Source organism: Psittacula echo (genome assembly GCF_963264785.1).
Source record: "Psittacula echo genome assembly, chromosome: 2".
NCBI lineage: Eukaryota > Metazoa > Chordata > Aves > Psittaciformes > Psittacidae > Psittacula > Psittacula echo.
The window spans coordinates 125,183,079-125,206,528 of NC_137737.1; the positions used below are offsets into that span (position 1 = coordinate 125,183,079).

The following is a 23,450-nucleotide window of genomic DNA, read 5'->3' on the forward strand; positions in this document are numbered from 1 at the left end:
GCCGCACTGGGACTGCCCCGCTCTCGCCCTGTGAGGCGGCGAGATAGAAGAGGCCCCCACCAGGGGGCGCTGCTCGGCGCTCCCGTCGGTTTCCGGGGAAGCGGTAACGCGCGGGACGCGGAGTGCTGCGACCGCCGGTGTGCGGTTAGTAGAGGCCGGGACAGCACTCGGGAGCGCACCCCACGCAGCCTGGCTTGCTGGCCCCGCCACACAGAGACCGGGGTCGAGGGGCTGCCTTGTTCACAGGCCGGGGCGGGCGGCGGCCGGGGCGAGGGCGGCTCGCCGGGGAGCGGGACGGGCCAGGAGGGGTTGTGAGGGGAGGCGCAGTGGAGGGAGCGGAACGGGGCGGGGGTGCCGCGGCCCGGGCCACGATGTCGGGTCTGGGCCTCCCTGTGGGGCAGCGATGTTTGCAGGGCCTTCCGGCGGGAGCAATTTGTTTGTGCGGCCGTTGCCTAACAACGGCGCCGCACTTCTTAAAGGGTCTGAGCCTGGGGTGCAGTCTGCCCGCCCCGCCGCGCCTCACACCGGGGCCGAGGGGCACAGGTGCTTCCGGGAGTGCCCGAGAAATGCTGCCGAGGAGGGAAGGAGGGAGGCGGTACGTGTGCCGGCCGGCGCTGCAGGCCGGGTGGGGGAGAGGCGCTGGCCCGAGCTGTCAGGCTCGAGAAGGAGAAACTGTCTGTCCCGACTCTGAAGGGTTCTTCCGAAAATGATGCCCTTTTGTATCACAAGGGGTGTTCTGGGAAAGTAGGTAAGCCCCTAATAGTGAGGGGAAGTAACTCGAGAAACTTGTTTGGTTGTTTCAAGGGTTAATTGCCTTCAATGTTATGAAGAAGTCATGTTCATTTAGTCAGTTTATAAATTATGAGCGTCCAGACCCTGGATTTTCTTTTTTTTTTTTTTTTTTGTGCCTTTTCCAGGTAAGAATTTGAAACGAAACGAAGATGGAAGGTAGAGCAAGCATATCTGTGACAGCTAGAGCTTATTGTAAATGCTGTTCCCGGGGGCGCCCAGTGATGGCTGTTACGAGACTTGAGGGAGTTTGCTTGAGACTTTAAAAAGTACTTTTCAATGACATGATTATGTGACCATATAATCTGTAAGCACAATTATTAAACGTAGCATATAATTGCTTTTTAAAAGCACTTTCCTCCTCACCACCCTTGTTGCAGTTCATACAGGTGGAAATTGCCATCTTGTCAGTTTTCTTGGTGGTGATTTAGTATTATGGTAGCACAGGAGAGGTGAAATCTGTTTACTTTTATATGCTGGTTTTAAATTTTGCTCCCCATTTTTGTAAGAAAAGTAGGAGGGGAAGAGAAAGAATAAAAAGGAATGCAGTAAACACTGCTTTAGATGATGAAGTTGGTACACAATACACAGCTAGGTATAGTACATATGATACAATACATATGCACATAGATGTTTTGTATATCTTGAATACAGAGATGTGCACTATTAACTCTGGCCATAGATCCAGTAAAAATCTCACGTTCAAGCTTGACTTATTTTCTTGAATATCTGTATGCTTTCTATTGCCTGGTATACTTGCTTAAGTTGAAGTCTACATGGCTGACTAATTATTCAGAGTGAAAACTTCCAGTTGAAGAGGAAAAAAAGATTTTATGAAAACCAGAAATCTTGGAAGTAAACATATAGAAAATACTATTTTTATGGGACATTTTCAGACAGTAGTTAAGTGTATAGTGGAAGTATGTTTAATGGAATTTCACTCTCAATAATACAGTGTTTTGGGATTAAAGATACAGGATTTAAAGATGCAAGAGTGAAAGGAAGAGCTGATAGGTTTGTCAGGCTTTTTTTTTTTTTTTTCCCAATAGTTTTTTCAGAATATTCTGTTTTCCTAAAAACTTGAAAAGTACAATGTCTGCACCTCATAATTTTTGCGGACCTATGGTTTATCCTTGAGTTTTCAGATGTTTACAGCCTGTTCTAACTTTCCCTTTTTCTCTATGCACATGCTTGTGGAGCTGCATTTTTGCTTACTTTTGAAGCTGCTACTTTTACTAGTAGTTACAAGAGTCTAGAAATACACCAAATGCATTCAGACATACTGCTAAACTGAAAATGGATGCTTTTGTTTTGAATTGGAGTGGGTTTATAGTGGCAGGCTGTGCTTTGGTATGTTTGTGCGGTCATGTGAAGCCAGTTTGATGGTTTGCTGTGAGTTTAGTGCTGTCACCTCTGAGATAGTTCGCTGCGTAACTGGGAACTGTGTTAGCACTCTTTTCAGATAGAAACATAATGTTTCTTTGTTGTGATTAGTCATGATCTTGTCACTTGATACAGTAGTTGATAAAATTGATTAATATTCAGTAAGTTATTTGCTTACATACTGGTTTGTTTTTTGAACTTTGCAGTGTATGTATCACATTCAAATTGCCAGTCTTTTGCTTAGAATATGTAATCATTTTTAATTTTTCATTTCTTTCAGTATAATACAATCTTTTTGCATATCTCATAAGGTTTGTGCATATTTTAAGATCAACTCCAGCAGAAGGATATAAGAAACAAATGTCTAGCTATTTTCTATATTTTCTAAGAGTTCTAGGAGGCATTTGGCCACTTTTCCTGGTTATTCAGCTGTATTAAAGGTATGCTGAATCATTAGTGCTGTAGCATTATTTGTCTCAGTGTTCTCCAGAGTCTAGAGTTGTAAGATTTCTTCACACCAGTTGAATTGCCTATGTAGTTCAACTTTAACTGTTTTGTCTTTGTTTTTCTAATTTATTAGATTGCTCTCTGAGCAATATGATTGGAGTGCAGAATGATAGAATATTCATTGTGTTACTTGTGCTAGATACAGAAAACACTCCAAATATACCTCTCCTTGTACCATCTCTCAGAATAGGTTTGGTACCATTCCAGTACGGTGATTTGGAAACAGTTCTAGAGTTTATAAATGTTATTTTTAATAGAAGTAATACAGATATTAAAGTCCGTGAACTTTTGGAAAGACTTCTCACAATGCTTCCTTCTTCTACGTGAAGTAATTTTCCTCTTGGTGGTTATGCAACACTGGATAGATGATGAGACCAACTTTTAAATTCTTTAGTATGACAAGTTGTTTCACCCATTCAGAAAAGATTTTTTCTTTATTCTTATGTAATCTAGTAGGCTAAATAAAATTTATCAATGCCTGAAAACTTACCCTCTTTTAGATTTCTTTTATCCTTTATCAGTGTGCAGAACTAATGAGATTAAAGATTTAGGACAAATCAGATGGGAGAATTTATATTTGGAATTAACCGTCCTGTATTATCGCTAGGGGTTGTGAATAGGTTGTCCTAGTTCTGCCTTCTTTAACAATATTATAATTTCATATTATGAATAAAAAATGGCATTAATATAAGAGAAAAAGTTGAATATGTTTTAAGGAATATATCAAGCAGATTTATTCCTTAAGTTAGCATGCAATTACTTGAATTTATCTGGTGGAATTTTGACATTTTTTCTCTTCATCTTACTTTTAGTCAGCATTTATCTCAGTCTCTTCGGATACTTTCTTCTATGTTTACCTATGAAGTGTCTTATTCCCCTGTTTTTGAGGTTGATTTTGTTATTTTATTTTTTCTAAATTCTTTGATCCTCTCCCTGAAAGTGTTTTCTAATGTACTTTTGTTATTGGCCTGTTGTTTATTTCATACAATCTGTAGGCTTTAGAGGGATACTGAATTAGCCTTACTAAAACTGCTGTGCAGAATGAGTTCAGATGCTGTATGGGATTGCTGAGGAATCTGCATAAGCAATCCTTTTGCTTAAGTTGTTTAGGTAGTATTAGAGGAATTGAGGGTCATAATTCTCTGCTCAGCTTCAACTTTCCTTTAAGTGTAGAATATATGTATGGATTTTTATCTGTAGGCTTGGTTTTGCAAAGCTTATCCAGTGGATTTGGAGGAAGTGCTGAGTGGGGATTGGGATGAAGTAGGCTTTATTTTTGTTTTGGTCTGTCTTCTTTTCATGGTTACTTAGTATGCAGATCTGCAGTATTTTTAGTCCTGGCAAGACTATCCTAACAAAGAATATTCGAAGTCTGAGTGTGAGCCTTAACTTCTCTACAGTTCCATTGTCATGAATTTGATTGACTTTAGTTTTTATTGTGAGGCTGTCCAGGAGCAGCAATATACACTAAATTGCACAAATAAGATGCTTTCAGTTAAACAGGCAAGATGCACAACTAATGAAAGCAAGGTAATGAGCTGCTCCTCAGTACGTGTTTTCTTACAGAAGGGTGTCTTGTCTGATTGGAAGTCAGTGCTGCCTCGTATCCATGCTTATTGCGGGGTTGAAGCTGTTCTTACTGCCTCTGCTATTTTGTTGGTACGGGAGGTAATGATACATTGTTGGCTCCAACTCCAGAAACACTATGCATGTGTTTTATGCTTGGTTGTGGTGGTTTTTATTTTTTCTTTTCTTGGTTATTTTTTTAAATGGTGTTTTTTTTTTGGTTTTGAGTAAGCTTGATGATTTTTAAGACTTCTTGTGATAGTAAGTTAAGCACAGAATTAATTGCATGATTTGTTCCTTATTTTAGAGTATATGTGTATTTTGTACTTTTTTTGTATTTTTATTTTTCCTTAACAATTCCTTTATCCTGTTTATTTTTGTCTGATTTGATTTTATCATTCACTAGCAATAAGCTTGTGCTAGTGTGAAGAGCCACTGGTAGACTTGCAGTCAACGAAAAACAACCACAAAGCACTTAGGAAAAAAAAAAAAAAAATTAGAGAAATACCTTCAGTCTTATAATCTGAAATGTTTGAACTTTCTCTCTGTAAAAGTAATCAAGTGAATTACATCAAGAAACGTCCATGGATGGGTTTCCTGGTTCAGGTGTTCCACTGACCTAGCAAACATCTTATGGCTTGTAGTTCTAAGGGAGAAACTTGAACATTACTTAACTACTGTCTTAAGCAACTGTAATGGATCTTTACATTTTGGAGGTTCCATGTTCTATGTCTTTTCCATAACCTTAGAAATGATGGCGGATGATTTAGACAAATTTATTGAAGATCAGAAGGCCAAGTTGGCGCAAGATAAGGCAGAACTTGAAAATGACCCACCGTACATGGAAATGAGGGTAAGAGTATTAACTAGTTTTCACAAATTTAAACACGTCTATTGCTTGGATCTTGATGTAAGCTTACTTTTGCTGTGCTTTCAAACTGTACTTTTAGTTCAAGTATATATTATTTATCTATTTAAAGTAATTTCTAACTTAAATACTTTATTTTTATGTAGATGTTTCAAAACCTGTTTGCCACTAGGCATATACAGTAACATTTGTGTATTACAAGTGGAAAAACTCTTGTAAATGGTTATTATTGTTCCTTCCTTCGTCCCTAGGGAAGGTGACTAAGCAGGGATCTGCTCTCAGCCCACTCCAGAGCATGGGTATTGTGTTGGTGATGGATGGTATAAATATCCTCAAAATTACTTTTGCAGAAACTAGGAAATATAAAAGGCAAATTACTTAATCCAATCAATTAAACAAAATCTGTTCTTATCACAAATTTCCTATTAGAAATTTTAGTACCTAATTCTAAAGTTATAAAAATTTTATAATTTGCAAAACACCACTAAGTTGTGTAATAGTGCCAGTACCTGGCAAAAAGCTACATCTAAATAATTCAAGCTAGCTAACTGTTACAGTAACTAAGTCAAGTCCTTGGTAAAAAAAAGAGTTTTGATTTATCTGTTGTTTGACCTACAAAGCCCCAAACAGCTTGAGCTTTTATCAGCAATTTTAATATCCTGCTTTCACTCCCTTTTTTGTTTTATCAGAATGTTATGAGAATTCATCTTTCCTCTTCTGTGGGAAAAGGATGTATAAAAGTATTTTTACCTAGTTATCATAATTCTTTCTAGAAAGGTTTATTAATTCACTCCAGAAAGTTAGTTCTTAGGGGGCTGTGGAGAGCTGGGCTTCCTTTAGTTTTGCTTCCTCTGCTCAGAGCAAGTTTAAAGGGGAGAATGTTTCCAGCCTATAGTTTGATAAAGTCCTGAGCTGCATGATGAAAGTACAGTTACAGGGAACAGGTGTGTTAAACTTGACCATAATACCATGTAATTCTTTCATAATTTCAAACAGGGTGCAGTATGTCTCATCAGCCCCCATAAAAAAAAAAAAAAAAAAAAACAAACAGAAAAGGTACATGTAAACTATGAAACAATTGTAGATTATGACATACAGTTTATGAAATAAATCGCAATATATATTGTCAACATATTTCATGACATGAAATACTTTGAACATACGGAACTGATAATTCCTGTGTTATAAAGGAGAGCTACTTTTTTTGGTGGTATTAGTGAAATGTATAACTTGCTTACTGTGTTAATCCAGCATCTTTTTCAATTTTTCTATTCCTCTGTTCTACAGTGCTAATAATTATGTTAATAATGTTGTTCCTGTATGTGATATTTCTTTTACCTTGTGATGCAGCAAAGTGTTTTGTTTTGTTTTCAGAATAAGGAATCAGAGAAGCTTTCCGAGACTAGCAAAATGTTAATATCCATGGCTAAAGAAAATATACCTCCAAATAGTCAACAGAACTATTCTTTAGGTACAGTATATATATATTTTTTTATATGTCTTCTAGATTTAACTAGTATTCAGCTACCTTTGAAAATTTTCGGAAGGGAATTACTGCTTTGGATTTTTAATTATAAGATAACCATTATAATTCAAGTGAGTACCAATTCTTCAGTCTTCCAAATGTCTTTGGGTTGTGTGGAATTTGTTTTGTAGTTATGCTACTGCTTGTGCACCCCCAGTCTACTCGCTGGTGAGATGGAACCAGAAAAAGCCTTGGCTCTGTGTAAGCACTGCTCAGCAGTAACTAAAATATCCCTGGTTTATCCACACTGTTTTCAGCACAAATCCAAAACATAGCCCCATACAACCTACTATGAAGAAACGTAACTCTATCCCAACCAAAACTAGTGTGTTTTGTAATAATAATCTGGGCACTGAACACCTTTGATTATCAGTGGATGGTTGTTGATATTATTGGCTGGTTCTGCTTTAAAGCAGTGTAATTTCATTTGATTAAATTAAACAGAGACTTGTTCCTTGGAGAATGGTGAAAGTGGTTACAGAGGTGGGCCTCTGAGGCAGAGGATATTTCTTACAAAGTACTTTAAGATGCCAACTTGCATGGCATTATGTTTTGGGAGTGCAGCTTTTATGAGACCTGAGAGTAATCTTGGAAAAGTACTAACTGTGTATTTTGGGTCTACTACAATTAAAAACACTGAGGTGGAAAGAAAAAATGATTTTCAGCATATGGCCAGCTTCCTTCTAGTTGTGTGGAAGCCACATATTTTTCACATGCTTCATGCTAAATGAATAGATTCTTTCTACTTGCAAAGTGTGTTTTCTTAGGTGATTCGCATGGCTTAAAATATCAGAGTAATTTAGAAACTAACATGTCAAAGGAGATTTCCTTTGAAGCATACATTGGCAAAAGAATATGTACAATATTTAGGTTATTTTATACTATTTGTCAAACTATCCAAATACTGTTTATGTTGTTTTGCTCCTTTTTTTTTTTCTTTTTTTTTTTTTTTTTTCCCCTCGTGGGAAGAAAAAGCACAAGGACTAGAGGAAAATTAACATTCAAAACCCAATCCATTTTTCTGTTTTCCACTCAACTGCTCATAGAGAGAGGACGTTTTGTGTTTCAGCTGTTTTGTAATTACTGGTTGCGCAGTTCATTTTTTTTAATTGCTGATATCTAATAAAATTCCAGATGCAGGATGTGTTTTGTATTGATACAAAATAGTATACTAATAATATTTAATGGTGCTAACCTTTCAGGTGACTATGGCTTGAGTTTACCTCTTGGAGAAGAATATGAACGAAAAAAACATAAACTGAAAGAGGAACTCCGACAAGATTATAGGCGATACCTTTCTCAGGTAAAGCTTCCTGTCTGGTTGCCTGTGTTTAGCGAGTCTTTTAAAAGAATTTGCTCATTTTAATTGAATGAAAATGAGTAAAATCTGTGGAAAATCTTTATCGGAAGGCATTCATTATGAGCCATGGCTGATTTTGCAGACTTTAGTAACAGTAGTTTCAAAACGTCACTGCTCAGAACAGTTGTATATTCCAGGCTTCCATAGATCTTGCTGCCGCAAGGCTACATATTAGTATCTTTTATCCTGAATAGTTTAATTTATTTGTATCTACTACTTTTTTAGTATCTTCTTAAGAATTTAAAATATCATGTTGCTTCCTTAAATACTTATGTATTGTGTGGTCTGTAATTCAGTGAGAATATTCCTATAATTAGTGTGACTGCATTTGACAGCTTCTTTTCAGTGGTAGAAATAAAATTGTTCTGCTTAGCATGATTTATTAAACGTCACAGTAAATTTAAAATTGAAATGGTACGTGTGAAATGTTGTAGTCTTGGGAATATTCTGTATCCCTTCTTAGCAAAACAGAAACAAATCAGGAACCAGATAATATCTGTTGTCTGAAAATGCTAATTATCTTAGTTCTTAAAATGGATTGGTTTTAAGAGAAGTCGTCTTTTGTTAAGTCAAATATTTTTGAATGAAAGACTCTTTTTGAATAGTATCTTTTCCCTGACTTTTAGGGTATTTCACAGGCAAAAAGAAAGGTAGGGTGCCTGCAATATCTTTTATTTTTGTTCTTTTTTCTTTCCAAATTAGTCACTTTTTGCTTTGAAAGCTTTGTGCAATTTGAATTAATAAAAAATCATTACTTTATTGTGCTTTATGTGATTGTGCATGCCATAGTGATTAGTTGTGATTAACAGCATTGTTGGCTTTGTGCAAATGATTACTTAAGTTCATTATTTCCATTGGTAAGATTTTAAAACACTTGCTGCTTTCTTTTTTTTCCTTTGCAATTGTTATTGTTGCTGTCTAATGCTGACTTCATAAAACTTTTTTGTTTAGTAGACATTTGCTTCAGGACTTAAGTTCCATAGATGTTACCAGTTCAGATATATTTAATTATTTTTTTTTTTATACACATACTTTACAAAGCTGGAATAAAATCATAAACCCTGAAATGTCCTTGGAATCAGAGCTGGGGTGCTCTTCTTCCTTGTCACTGACACTGGTGGTTAGGGAAGCAGTAGGAGCAGTTATTCAACACCTAGTGGCCAGAATGTGAGAATACAAGTACTGTGAAGAAAAAATAATACAAGAGACACATCTTTGCAAGCTTTGTTCAATTACAGTAATTTTTTATTATTTATATCATTATACTGTCAAGTATATATAATTTTAAAATTTAACACTGTCCATCCAGGTGGTTCAGATTAAGCAACTTGAGTAAAAGAACTGGGAGATAATGTGGTAGAAACACAGCCTTCTGGTTTTTCTGAGGCTTTGAACAACATGCATGTGATACAAGTTAGCTATATTAGCATGCAGTAGAATTCCTGAGTAGTAATAGCAACAGCAAAACAGGCTTCTTAACCTCTTATCAAAATAATGCTTATATAATTGTTGCTTCTTGTTTAATCTTAAACTTCAGATTAATTTCAAAGTTAGAATATTGTGTAAAAATTTATTTTGTAATTCTCACCAAAGTACCCGAATAATATAGTTTAATATAAATTTCTAGTGTTTTATTCCCAATTGAACTTCAGTTGTACAAATTTTGTACAGTTTATGTTTTTAATGTACAGTTTAATGTAGCTTACAGGTTATTTTATTAATGTAGTACATGTTAGCTATATTAAGCTTGTAATTCTGCTGAAGAGGTAGGATAACAATCGCTTAAAGAGATAGCGCAACTCTTAGCAGCTCTTATTGTGATATTTTGGTTAATAACTTGCTTAGTCTTGCTTATGTAGAAAATGCAGTTTCCATCTTAGCTTCTGATTTTTGGCAAATACCTTTTTAAGATAAAAAGTAATCTCTATAGATCTGTTCAAGAAGAATTAATAATTAGGATTACAATTTATTTACTTTTTCTAGTAAAAATAATTTAGTTCCTATATTAATCTAGTTGGCTTAGGGCTTGGATGTTTGCATGGTAATTAAATCCCTTAAGTCTTTCAATGTTTAGTTGTGAAATGTAATTCATAATGATGTAGTTTTGCACTGGAACAGGTAGAGTGCTTACGTGTTGACATGCCTCTAAGCTTTTAAGCTACATAAAGGATGGAAGGAAACAATGCTAATGAAATACCGTATCTAACCCATTCCTGTCATCAGCCCATGCCACACAAATAGATGATCTTTTTATTAAAGATAATCAGATTTATAAAACATAGGTGATTGAGAATGGCCTGGGGATGCTTTTAGTAAATGAGTGATGTAGGAAGAAGCCACTAGACCTGGAAGCTGAGGACCTGTTCCATCACTGGTGTTTGATTTGAAAGGCCGATACTTTGGTGTATTGCACAGCCTAGTTCCCAAGCCACGGCCCAGGGAGCTGTATGGAGCAACCACATAGTGTTTTCAATGAAAAATTCTGTTCTGAAAGTGACTGATGGTCCGTAAGGAATTACAAGATTTGGTGACAGGTCATTACCCTGAAGTTTGGGAACTGCTGTTGCAGAAAACATAGTGTTGAGATGCAGAGTGGTGGCTGTGCTAGTGTTAGTATGGATTCCATCTGTTAAAATAAGAGGTAGACATATGGTGGGGTTTTTTTTGTTTGTTTTTTTTTTTTTTTTAGGGAAAGTAGTGTCTTGGAAGGTTCTCATGCTTGTACGTGTGTTTGTGCTTACTCTGCTTCATAGGAGAACTGATTACTGGTGTGGTTTCTTTGAATAAAAATATATATTTTTAATATAGGAAGACTGTCTTATGTGATCATGGAAGTAGTGTAACAGGGATGAAGTGACAAACTTTGAAACTCAAGCTTAAAGTGTGACAAAACCCTTTACTTTCTGCTTTCCTTGACTTCATTCATGTGCTCCAAGATCATCCTACATTTTCAAAATGCGAAGGTTGTCTTCAGTTTTTATTTAATTGATCAGATTTATTTCAGAAAATATTACTTCCTAGCAAGTATTTAGCAAGTAAGATTTGGTATTTTAGAATATATGGAATATATATTTAAAATATATATATATATTTTTTTTTTTTAACCTAGAAAAATTATCAGACTACTGGTGAAGTAGATCCGTATACTCAGGGATTATCTCTTCCTATTGATGAGAGAAAATCTGCAAAGGTAAATATGTGGAGGAAATTAAGTGGTATATAACTTGAAAAAGAACCCGAATATTTAAACTGTTGTCCACTTTTTTGTTTGTTTTTCCCCAACGTTTACAAATAAATGTTTTTGGGAGGTGGTCATTAGAATAATCCTGGGTTACCTGTACTCTAAATTTCTAGATAATTAGATGTGTAAATTTGCACTGATACTATTTGGAGGTTTGCTATTTCCAATTCATGGCTGCAGGGCACCTGATGTTTTCAAAAGCTCTCATTGTGCTTGGGTTTTGTTCAGCAATAAATATTGATCTAATAAAGAACATTGTTTTTCTTATGAATCCTCTTCTAATGTATTACTCTCTACTGCACCCTGGGATAAATCTTAAAATATTTGCTTGTAGCTGTTTCTACAGTGATAGTCTTATCAGTTCTTATCAGAACTAGATCTGGTATTTCACATGTTGCCTGCTGTTCATATAGGAAACTTAGCAATTTCCAATCTTTCTTTCAAAATACAGATACTAATGTGCTTTGTCGAAGGAGTACGCATTCTCTCCCTATGTTTGGTTTCTGTGAGATTTCTTACCAGTTTATGGTCTTGCTTTCATATGTTGGAGAAGGATATTAACCATAACTGTCTCTCTGCTATTGGAGGTTCATGGAGGTTAGACTATGAAGATTCAACATGCATATGTGGATTTTCTTAAGCTCTGATCTATTCCTCTGATGCATAGTATGATTCTGTGAACACCTAAATCAATCTTACAGGGGTCACCTCTCCTCTGCCCTTCTACTGTTCACTTGTATTCACAGTTCCTTTCTTGTGTTTGCTTGTAAATTGATCCAGGATGTTGAAACAGCAGAAACACTGTAATTTAGCAAATATTTTTGCTGTCTCAACAAACACCACTGGTTGTTTGTTAGGTTTTTGTCAAACCCCAGCAGAGATGCAAGGCAGAAAGAGAAACTATCTTATTGGAGGAGAACTGGACTGTTGCACCTTTGGGGATTTTGTTTCACTTATTTATTTTTAATTAATTTTTTTAAACCTATGTTTCCTTGGAGTTGCATGTTGCTCTGTGTTTGAGGCTATGCTGTTGTAATCTGACACAAGACTTCTGGTATGGAATGTGTTGGTCTTGCCCTTGCTGTGCTTACTTACACTTGCTGCCTTTCTTGTGCTGGCAATAATGTTTGGCCATATGAGGAGCCTGGTGAGAACTCAAGTGAAAACTGCTGTTCTGAAAAAGTCTCAAACTCCAAATTATACTAGTGTGAAAAAAGAAAAAGGAGGCAGCAAGAATGAAATGCCTAGGAAGGAGAAAGGACTCTTCAGTGGCAACGTACACTTGTGTTGGGTTTACGTTAGCTTTAAGTTCTTGTGAAGTTAAAGAGCCCTAACACATACTTGTGTTAACCCTTGCAAGTATGTGTGCTGAAACAGTGAAAGATAAAGTATCTTTGATTAATTCTGTGAAAATTAAAGACGTATCTGAACTGGGAATATGTCTGATCATTGATGGTTTTATATCATAGCAGCTCAATATTTGCTGAGATTTTCTGCCCAAGTGAGTTGTATCCTTTTTACCCACTTATTTATTGGAATTGCAGAACCTAAAAGCTGCCAGAAGGTGTCACAGTGTGCTCTGCTAAACGGTTAGCCCCTGGGCAGATGATGATTAGAGGTTAACGTTTGCATTTTGGCTTCCTCTGTTAGGTAAAATGTGCAGCCACACAGCATATTGAATTTTGTGCTGAGTGTTTTGCCACCTGTTACAGACCATGCTAGTTTCTCAGCTTTGGAAAATACCCCTCAGGCAGCTTTCATAGCTGTCTGCAGATATGAAACTTCTAGGCAGAAATTTTTGGGAAAAAACCCCAAAGTTTTTGGGAACATTGGTCTCATTTGCAAAACAGTTACTAAGCTGGTATTTCTATGGTGATAGATATAAATTATTTTTGTTTGGAATTTGTTTGTGGGAGGTAAATTTATATGTAATGCTAAGGTTTTAAAATACTCTTTTCTTTTTTATATTGGAAAATACTGCAGTGGAGAAGAGCATAATTCTTAATATTGTAATATAATTCTCTTTTGTGCATATATATGATGGTTGGAATGAGTTAGTGTAAGACATGCCCCATGCTCTAAACGTAAGGTACTATATCAGGAAATAATGTAAATTAGAGCTTGCTTTACCTGTAGACTTTTGTATTTCATTTTACATTATTAGGCTATTGATGTACAATTCCTGCAGGGATTTTTATCGTGTTTGATTACTGCAGGTTTATTTTTAGATCTGAGCAAGCTGGATATAAATGTTGTCACCTTGAAAAAGCAGCTAGGACAAAATGGAAGAATCATGTTTTTCTTAGTTTTCCTTGTATTCTTTGTGCTTTTGACTCTTTTTGCAGTCAGCTTAACTGCTTGTTTGAATTTGACAGTTCAAGTTATATCCTAAGCTCTAATTGACACATCTTGTCTACGCATGCATTTGTTGTCCTGTTTTAATTATGAGTGGGGCAAGTCACAACTAATCCTAACACACACACACACACACACACACACACACACACAAAAGTAAGTTTAAAAATCGTATGTAAATACATTTAGATTCTCAATTAGAATGTGATCTATGATTGTCCAAGTAGTGAGGCTTTGGAACAATTTTGTAATAGATTTAGCAAGAGGAAAACTAACTGGTTTAAGATTGAACTTATTACAGTAGTGTTACTGGGGGCTAGACTTCATGCCCAAGAAGCTGACTTTTACTTACAGATTTCAGATTAAGAGAAAGTAATACATTCAAGAATCAAGAAAGACCTTGAAGCAATTCAAGCACTATTTGTACATCATGGGGGGGTGGGAGGTGGAGAGAGAAGGGAAAAAACCACAGCTTGCATGTGTTCATTTAATACTGCAGTTCTATGAAGCTAAAAGCTACTCAAAAATGCAAAATTATCATGCCCTTTTCAATGCCTGTTTTAGGAGAAACTGCGGCTTGAAAGAAACAAGGAGTACAATCAATACCTCAGGGATAAAGAATTGTGGAACGAAAGGCTAAGGAAATTAGGGAAGAAAAACACAGAGGTAATACAGGTTTATAGTTTTATCATTGACTTATTTGTATTGATCCGAGAAAGCCTTTCTATTGCTTGTTCATCGTAAAATTTTGTGTGGAATGGGTAAGTTTTCTTTTTTAAATATTCTTGCCTTAGTTTTAGTGATGGGCTGCAATAATTTGTAACTTTCATCTCCTGCAGGTTTGATTTAAGAAGGCCTTCCACTTTTTTTAATACGGAAATTCTTAAGTGTAGAGTAGTGTGAGAGCTAGGCTGTTTCATGAAGGGACTTGTATTTGTACTCACAACAGCTGAAAACTTACCGTCTTTCTTGCAGCAGACAGCAAGTGCAAATATCCATGTATCTGTAAGCTCCATCTAGAAAAATGTTTCTTGTCTGTCTCCAGAAAGATTGTTTTCTTAGGAGAAAGATGTTTTCCTCCAAGTGTATTGAAGTGTCACGTAGTTGAAAACTGTTTTAATCCATGAGGACAGCTATGAGGCAGTATTCAGTCATCCTTTATGTTTTTAAATTCAGTGTCTGATTCTTATTGGGTTCTTAAAATTCTGGAGAGCTACACAACAGTAAACCCTAGGAAAAGCAAAAATGCAGCTCGTGTTTTGTAACTGAGGCTGTAAATCTCTATAAAGATTTTTATGCATGTTTGGGCATTTATGTTTACTCAGCTGACTTATCTAATTAGATTTAGGGAATCGAGGTTTTTCTTTCTGCTTTGTTTGTCATCCCGTTGGACCTTTATGTTATATTTTTGTTATTCTCGTGTAGAAATAGTTTTATCAAAATCTTTTTGATAAAAGAACAGTTTGCTCAATGTGATTTGTTTAGACTCAGATCTTTTAATATTTTTTTTCTATTAAGCAGAATGAGATGGACAGGAATAAAAAACCTGTTGCTGTTACAAGGCTTCAGCCAGAACTACATACAGAAGTACAGCCCTTTAATACAAGTGCAGAACCTCCCAAGAAGGATGCCTTTACTTCTACAGAAGGTTATGAAGAGCTGCTAAATAAGAGACGGCTGGAGGAAGACAGGTATCATAGGTTAGATGGTGACATTGAATTAAGAAGTAGATCATTAAATAAAAGACTTGATGAAGATTTGGATGTTCCCAGTCGAAGGCATCATGGATTTGCTACCCAATCTGTAATTCCTATTAGGAAGCATCACAGACTTGATGAAGATCACAATTTTGGTAGAAGATACTACAGAATGGACTATGATCCTGAGATAAGTGAAGGGATGGACCCTAGATTTAGATCTGAAAGCGCTTATGACAGAAAAACTCCTTGTTTTTTTCATGCTGAAAGGTATTCTTAATTCTGTTTTCTCCTTTATTTCTGTAGTGTTGTTGGCAGCCATGTTTACTTCTTGTTGAAAAATAGTCAGGATTCTCATGTGAATGCAGGATTTTTGTACTTCCTTTAAAACAGACCTTTGAATAATTTTTAGAAGAAATACTTTAAAATTGGACCAGTCCACAATTCATTTTTAGGAAGAGTAGTTTGCCAGAAAATGTTCATTATTAAACAGCCTTTACTGTGTTAACTGGTAAGTCAGTTTGGTTGCTTTGACATAAAAGGTTGATCTTTCTTCTAGGTCACTCATTGAAAAGGGAAAAAAATAAGTATAACCTTCCCAATCATGCAGGGTTTGACAGTCTGGCCACTTTTGGTTATTCCGTTGCAAGAACCAGTTGCTTTCAAAAACAGATGGGTTATGGTGTGAAATAGTAACAAACTTGAAATAGATGTGTTTTATACAGCTAAATTCAAATGAACTAAAGCAGTTAAGTTTCCTTGTAAATAAATTTTAAAAAGATGCTTAAAGAGTGTACATTTTTTCACTTTACAGATCTTAGGAACAGGCCTCTTGCCAAAATTATTCTCCTGCAGCTCCTTCATTGAAGGAAAAGCCCATTTCTTTCCCTGGTTAGGCAAGATAACCATTTCTTCCCCCTCCTCCCCTAGAATTAACACTTCCAGAAAAAACAGAAGGCAAATTGTACCACTTTCAGCAGTCTTAAATACTGTGATCATGCTTCATTGTTAATTACTGGTGGATTGGTTAAATGATCTTTTGAGCTGTTGTTTACAGGGATAATTTCCTGGATAATACTGCAGATTAATAACTGGGAAGAACAAACCCTGAAATGATCTACTACTGCAAAAGTGTTTTCTAAAATGGATGAAGTCACACCTCTTTTCCAGTTTCAAATGCCAATAGAGTTAAAATAACTTCTCTACAAAAATAGCTTTTCATACTCTTTCCCAGCTTTTTTAAAAAAGAAGAAAAAAAGTAAATTAACTACTGTAGTGCAATATTGTAGAAATGAGCAAAAGATGTTTTAGGGTAGGGATGTCTTGTCCTGCAACTTTTCAGAAAGAAAAAAGCTAGAAGCTTGACTTGGTGTCTGACAAAGATAACCAAAATATTTGTAGTTTTGAGACTAACAGCAATATTAATCCTCTTGTGTAGATTAACACCCAGAAGGATGAATGTCCTCTTTTTTACTAGATATCTGTTTGCCACTGTCTAATTCAATTGGACACGGAGCCTAATATTTAAATAAAAATGACCATTTGATAAAGTTTGAGAGCTTATTTTGTTTCTCAAAGAACATACTCAGAATTATAAATGTAAAATATCAGCAAGGATGGTGTTTAGACTAACAGTAGGCAGTATCATGTTGAATAATAGTATACACATTCTTAGTTACTCAAAAACCACTGATGATGCTTGTATAAATATGAAACTCATATATCACTAGGCAATTCACTGCTTAATTGGAGAGGACTCTGAAATAGTTTTAGTTCAATTTTCTTATTTTTGTTATTGGCAAACTTGGTGCCATCTTCTTAAAAGCAGTTGCTGGACTATCACCTGAATTGCCTGGCCTTAAATTTCTACATGGAATTAAAGTTTGGGGTGTTTTTTTGGTGTATTTTCTACTTTGCTGCATTTTTATTGAAAATCCCCTTTTTTTAATTATATGTGCTTTGTAATCTAGTGCTTTCTTTCCTCTTCACAAGGAACTCCACTTGAACTTCTGTTAACTATTTTCAGTCTCCATTCAAGAAGAAACACTTCTATTATTTACTGATAGCTCAGCTTCTGTAGAGTTAGCGTATTTTTTCTATATTTTCATTTTGGGCAATGTCAACTTTTCCAGAACACATCTGATTCAAGATAGAAACTAAATTCATAAGGAAGAATATTTTTATTTGCTATATTAAAGTGCTTATGTTTTTAAATGGGCTTTATTAGTTTGGAGAGGCAGGTGTTTGCAACAGGGCTTTTTGGAAAGATTTCTGTTTGATGGAGGCACAAGGCCTGTGGCATATTTCAACAAATAGAAGTGGTGACAGGAAAGTGAGAGGAATGCTTTAACCCGTCCCCAGCAGCCAGCTCTGCCATATAAACAGGATACAGCAGCTTCTTGACTGAATTGGGCCAACATGTCTAGGCCTGCCATTTGCTGCTTTTTACAAAAAAAGATTGCCTCTTGAATCTCAAAGTTTGTTTCCTTGTTTTCTCCCTGTGTCCTTTCATCACTGACTGTGTTTCAATCTTGTGTGACCAGCATTGTAAATAGCAGATTGAACATGAAAGGTCATGTTATGCTGAGAGGATGGATGTTGTTCTTTCTTGTTGTTGTGGGTTGTTAAGATGCCAAATTGATGTTTAATAATCTGCTTGCATCCTTTCGCCTTTGATTACTGGCTTTTATTTAAATTACAGAGATGGGCAGAGCTGTGGGTCTTTTTACATAAAAGAATAACATGAGGTTTTTCCTATGTTTGCCTAGAATTTTTTTGTTTGCTTAATATGAAGTCCATGGCTCTGTCCAGCTCAGGAAAATATATAACTTTGTTAGCAGGTGTTGGGTTCATTTTTTATTGAATACCTATTTCTGCCTTTTATCAAGGTAACTTGAAGTCCTCCTTAGAGAGGAGGACTTGCTTACGGGCAAGAAAAGCCCGTAAATTCAACTACCCCAGATTTTTTTTTCAGGAAAAACTCCGTTGTGTTCATACATTCTTTGGCATCTTCAGAAGTATTTGAAATTTCAATTATATTACTTCACATGTGGATGATTCAGATTTTAGCTCCTGAATTTTTGTTCACCATGTTACCTTTATCTTTTTATCAAAAGTTACCTTTCTCTTTTAAATTGTATCAGGGGCATAGTGAAGGGGAGATTGTCAATAAAGAAGCTTTTCATATCTGAATTAACTGTTTCATCAGACTTGCCCAATAGCTGTGTGCTGAAATGAGTTGTAGACTTTGTTGGCTCCTGGGGATTAAGAGCAGCAAAATGTATTTCAAGTAATGCAGTATAAATGCTCTTCAGCTCTCATAATTCTTAATCAGGGTCAATTCATAAAGGCTGCATGAAAGCAGGCTTGGGAATTCAAACTCCAGACAGAGAGCTGCCTTAACAAGGCTAGCAAAGTGGAGTATTTCTAGAAAATTTGTGTGATATTGTCAGAACTGGTTTTGCCATCCTGTATGCAACTGCGCAGAGAATCCATTTGCATGAAACTGCTGGACCTTCCATTTAAGGTTGTACATTGTTAGGCAAGCATAGCTGATTATTTTCTATTTCTTTAAGGCCCTCTCTGGATGGAATAGTAAGAGACCCACCTGCAGATTATGAAGATGAGTTAAAGGAGAGAGCACGTGTGCAGCAGACCTCAAGAACTGGAAATTCTGGGTGTGGCATACAGTGTATTTTCCTGATAATTGCCCTATAAAATCATGGCGAAGAGAAAATGTTTATTTAAAATCTCTGATATGTTGTCTGAAATGACTGATAGCTTTTCCTACAGCTAGGATGTAAGAAAAGCATGTTTCCTTTGAGAACAGCTGTTAAAGTTTTTTTTTTTTGAACAATAGATGACCTATTCTCCTATTGAAGACTTTTAATTGGAGTGTCATGGAATCATTTTTTTGCTAGTAGTTTTAAAATTTCTCTTTGCCTCTTTTCTTGGTTTTTCAAGTCCTGAAGTGGTTTAAGTGGATGAGGCAGAAACAGAGCACTTGTAAAGCCCTTACATAAACTCTTGACTGGCACCACTCAGTCTATCAACATTGTTTAAGTGCGCAACTGAGTCAGTGTTTCAAATGGCTTCAGAAACTGCAGGCAAATGAGAACTGTGAGAAGTGCTTTTTTGCCATGTGGTTTCTTCTTTTGCTTGTGATATTTCTTTGGATTTTAGGAAAGCTGTCATAAACGTATCACATAATGATGTAAGTGCATCTATCGTGTTTCAGACAGACTGCAAGTACCTTCTTGAGTACATTCCATTTTCTTTTTTGTCTTTGCCCAGGAATCAGGTACAGATTAGTTCTTCAGCTATTGAACAGGCCAAGCCTGCACCTGAAATGCCATATACAACAGGCCTTGTTCTTGGTATGTATAAAAGCCTAACAAATGATACTGAGCTAGACTTGCTTTGCATATTTTATTTTTCTTTGGGAATAATTAAAACTTAGGAAAATTAGTTTTTTATTTGTACTAGTTGTCACCAAGACTGGTAAATAAAAAGCATGTTCCTTTTCCGTGTTAATGTAATGGGGCTTTCTAATTAATTTTGAAGAGCCCAATTTTTTGATTTGATTTCATTAACAGTTTAAGGCCTAGATACATTCTTAAGTTCTTTTACGAAATGAAGCATAGGAGAAATACTAACTTGCGTATTGTTAAAAACACAACCTTGGGCAAGAACAAATTATTCTGATCATTTCTTACTGTTTAAATGTAGCCATAAAATTTAGCAGGAAGCATTGAGTGTAGTAGAGAGAAATACTGTTGAAATCATAGCATTCCTAGTTAAATTCAGAAAATCATAAGACAAGGATAAAAGAACTGTAGTAGTTCTTTAGATGGGAGCCTTAGAAGGCAGGCTAGGTTTGAATTGTGGAAAAGCTGACGTAACAGTTATCAGAATAATTGCTATTTATTTTTGCATTTGAACTTCCCTGATCTTCAGTGCTATTTTTTTTGAACTCTTTAAAGGCAACATTAAACCAGTGGTGTTGTAATGGTCAGTCATCTCACTTGTAGTAACTTGAGTACACAAAGTTGTGAATTTATATTCTAGCAGTCCTGGTTAGGAGAAGAATATTGTTAAAGATGTTTCATAAAGATTAAGTAAATTAAAACTTGAAGGTTTTGGAAATGAGAAGTGATTTCAGACTCCCCAGAAATCACAAAATCTGAAGTTATCTTGCACATTTTGGTTACTTTACAGTCCCAGCACAATAATTGAATAAAAAATTAAATCAGTTGTGCATCATGTTTTTTTGTTCTTGTGTTTTGGTTTTGTATCTGTTAGTTTGTTGGGATATTTTTGTTCATTTTTATTTAGTTTCCTTTTAGGTTACTTCACTTTATTGTTCAGGTCTACTTTACTGGATATCCGCAGTGACTTTGTGTATGGAAATATGTTAGGAGTCCTTGTGTTTGATAGTCATAATATATAGAAAGTGTTGATGGGTTTTTGTTGTTTTTAAAACAATAGAAGACTCCATGCTTATTGTGGGGGTACTACCATAAGTTGGAAGTTTTTTGTTTTCCTTTAAAATCCATGGTAGATGCTATCGCCATTTCCTTTTACATATGCATATCTGCCAATACTTTGCTAAATCCTAGTAGTCACGAGAACCATCCTAAAAGTGGAACAACCCGCTTTCCTCCCTGTGGGTTTGACTCTCTTCAGTTTTAACTGTCATTTTTATCCTGAGCAGTGCCTCATAATTTTGGAGTGCTGTAATGTATCTTCCTTAGTTGAGCACTAGGGAAAAAAATATGCAAAATAAGTAACTTGGTTTTAAATTGCTGTTCAAGCACATAGCTTTGGAATTTGTAGCTTCCTGACTATACAAAACTAGGCAAATTAAAAAAAAATAGTAATCAAAATTTTAGTGGTTTGGATCACTGTACTTCAAACAAACTGCATATTAAAACTAGATATATTGTTTTAAGTCAACAAAGGTCCAGTGTTCTTCTGCACATTCTCAAGTCATACACGCTGTTGTGTATCGTGTTTTAAATTGACTGAAATGTGATGTTTTTGTCCAGTACCTTTTGTGTATTTTGTGGAGCATTTACACAAATGTGTGGTTATTTCCATTAGGTGGTCAGGACAGAGAACTTCTCCAAAGGAAAAAAGAGAAATACAGGCAAGAACTAATCGAACAGATAGCTGAGCAACAGCGAAATAAGAGACGGTAATGGAAAGTTACTATATTTTTTTAAAGATAATGGCTGAAATTTAAAGGCATTTCATGAATTCAGTATTGTAAGAAAAATTTTCATAACAAAGGAATTCCAGCTAGCTAGGTAATATGGCATTCAGTCAAACTCATCCATGTTAATGCTTTAGTTTTAAATAAACACATTCACCAGCTTTCAATGGAACAAAGGAAAAACCAGTTATTTTTCATTTAAAAAAATAATTTTTAGTTTCCTAAGAAGCTGAAGTTATCTTTTTTTATTCCCCCCCCCCCCCCCCAGTACAGGAGTGTCTAAGTACTTTGCAAAGTTGAAAATAGACCTTAGTTTGCCCTCTCATGTAGGAAAGTAACCTTTCACTTTCAAAGCACTTGATCGAATTATATAAAATACGAATTGTCTTGCTTATGTGTTAGTAGCTGCCTGCTGAATGATAGATGGTGATATTAGTGAAGGTTTAAGGAATTAAAAATAATTTACTATTGATGGTTTCACTGTGATGGAAAAATTGTACATGCCGAGCAAGCCTGAGTCCTGAAATTACAATATGCTACTTACTGCTGTACTTCTGAATCATTTGTTTCAGTATGTTTTTTATAAACTTCTTGCTGTAATGCGAATGAAAATCAATTTAACAAGTGTTCTGAAAGGTTGTAGTGAAAAACCAATGTGGTGATTTGTCCTTTTGTAGGAATTGGATTTTTATTAGGCAGAATAGATGAGAGTGCTGTTTATTTACAGATAATACGCAGTATCTATCCTCCTTTCTTAACTCCAGAAGAAATGAAGTGGAATCATGTCTTTTGTTATCCTGTATTTTCAAAGCTATTTTAACTAGAGAGTTGTGGGGTCTGTACTTTGAAAGGTTGAGTATAGTTGTTACTGTTTTTTCTGATTTGATCTGTTGCTTTTGTTTTTAAAATATAAACAGTGAGAAGGAACTTGAGCTCTCAGTTGCTGCTTCTGGAGCTCAAGATCCAGAAAAGAAGGTAAGGAACTTGGATTTTTCTTTCACCTATAGATATATACACACATATATATAGGCATGTATATATAAATGTATATATATATTTTTTTATTATTAGACATACACTGTGCTTGCTCAGACACAAACTTTGTAGAGTTTTTCTAGAATGGTAAATGTGAGGGTTTTTTCCTACAGGGCATTAGCATAGAGTAAAATTGAAGCCAGGGATGCTAAGGCTGTAAATCAATACACGTTTTCAGCTTAAGAGCAAAATATTTTTGCAGAAGTTATCAACCATTTTCTTTTGCTGTGACCAAGTGGAAATTTTGTTCCAGCAGTGAGTATCATGAAAAAAATACTTAGTGTCCAGTGTTAGCTTGCACATGCAGACATTAGTAACCTGTCCTTGGTAATGTAAAGGATGTTGCAGAAAGCTTTTGCTCTTTTTCAATTAAAAAAAAAATCAGTTGTTTTCCATCCCAGTTGATGTAATTGTAGCAGGTTTTGATTTCAAATTTGAATTTCTTTTTTTGAAATCGAATGTAGTGTTCAGGATTGCAAGCATTTGTATAGGATTTTGTAAAAAGCAAGATGTTTAATACTGTGTTGCTTGTTTTAATAGTTACTGCTGTTCCACTTCCTTAGTAAGGTGATTATTGTGCTAGAATTTTGATTAGCATATATGAAGGAGTAGATTGTCAGCACTAGTAACATAGTAGCAGACTGATTGTCACAGAAATAGCACTACTTGCATGTGTTTGCTAATTGCCGAAGCCATTGTATCTGGAGTGCAGTAGAGATCTGCTGTTGGAGGTGTAGGAAGGGTACCTTTCTCAAGCAAAAATAATCTGGTTGTTAATTTAACTGGTTTAAATTCTCAGTTGTGCTGGTTTTGGGGGGAGGCTACAACACACTTGTGCTATTTCTGAAGGGTGCAGCGAGGTGATAGAAACCCTTATTTTCTAGAAAATGAAGATGTGTGAATGAATAGC

The 23,450-nt window shown here is 35.7% G+C and overlaps 1 protein-coding gene across 11 annotated transcripts in view; it reads left to right on the plus strand.

Moving 5' to 3' along the window:
• The first annotated feature begins 6 nt into the window (after positions 1 to 6).
• CSPP1 (centrosome and spindle pole associated protein 1) overlaps positions 7 to 23,450 on the plus strand; it is a 57,879-nt gene continuing 34,435 nt past the window's right edge. For 3 of the 11 annotated variants that reach the window (XM_080610944.1, XM_080610953.1, XM_080610954.1), the window contains exons 1-11: positions 4,258 to 5,098; positions 6,488 to 6,584; positions 7,841 to 7,941; positions 8,625 to 8,648; positions 11,108 to 11,188; positions 14,159 to 14,260; positions 15,113 to 15,561; positions 18,867 to 18,968; positions 19,585 to 19,667; positions 21,394 to 21,487; positions 22,423 to 22,480. In XM_080610944.1, the coding sequence (XP_080467070.1) occupies positions 4,967 to 5,098; positions 6,488 to 6,584; positions 7,841 to 7,941; positions 8,625 to 8,648; positions 11,108 to 11,188; positions 14,159 to 14,260; positions 15,113 to 15,561; positions 18,867 to 18,968; positions 19,585 to 19,667; positions 21,394 to 21,487; positions 22,423 to 22,480 (1,323 nt within the window). In that variant the 5' untranslated portion in view covers positions 4,258 to 4,966. Of the gene's footprint in view, positions 145 to 563; positions 749 to 1,080; positions 1,097 to 4,257; positions 5,099 to 6,487; positions 6,585 to 7,840; positions 7,942 to 8,624; positions 8,649 to 11,107; positions 11,189 to 14,158; positions 14,261 to 14,282; positions 14,356 to 15,112; positions 15,562 to 18,866; positions 18,969 to 19,584; positions 19,668 to 21,393; positions 21,488 to 22,422; positions 22,481 to 23,450 lie in introns of those variants that run through there. The other 8 variants (XM_080610949.1, XM_080610951.1, XM_080610950.1 and 5 more) reach the window with 8 other exon arrangements.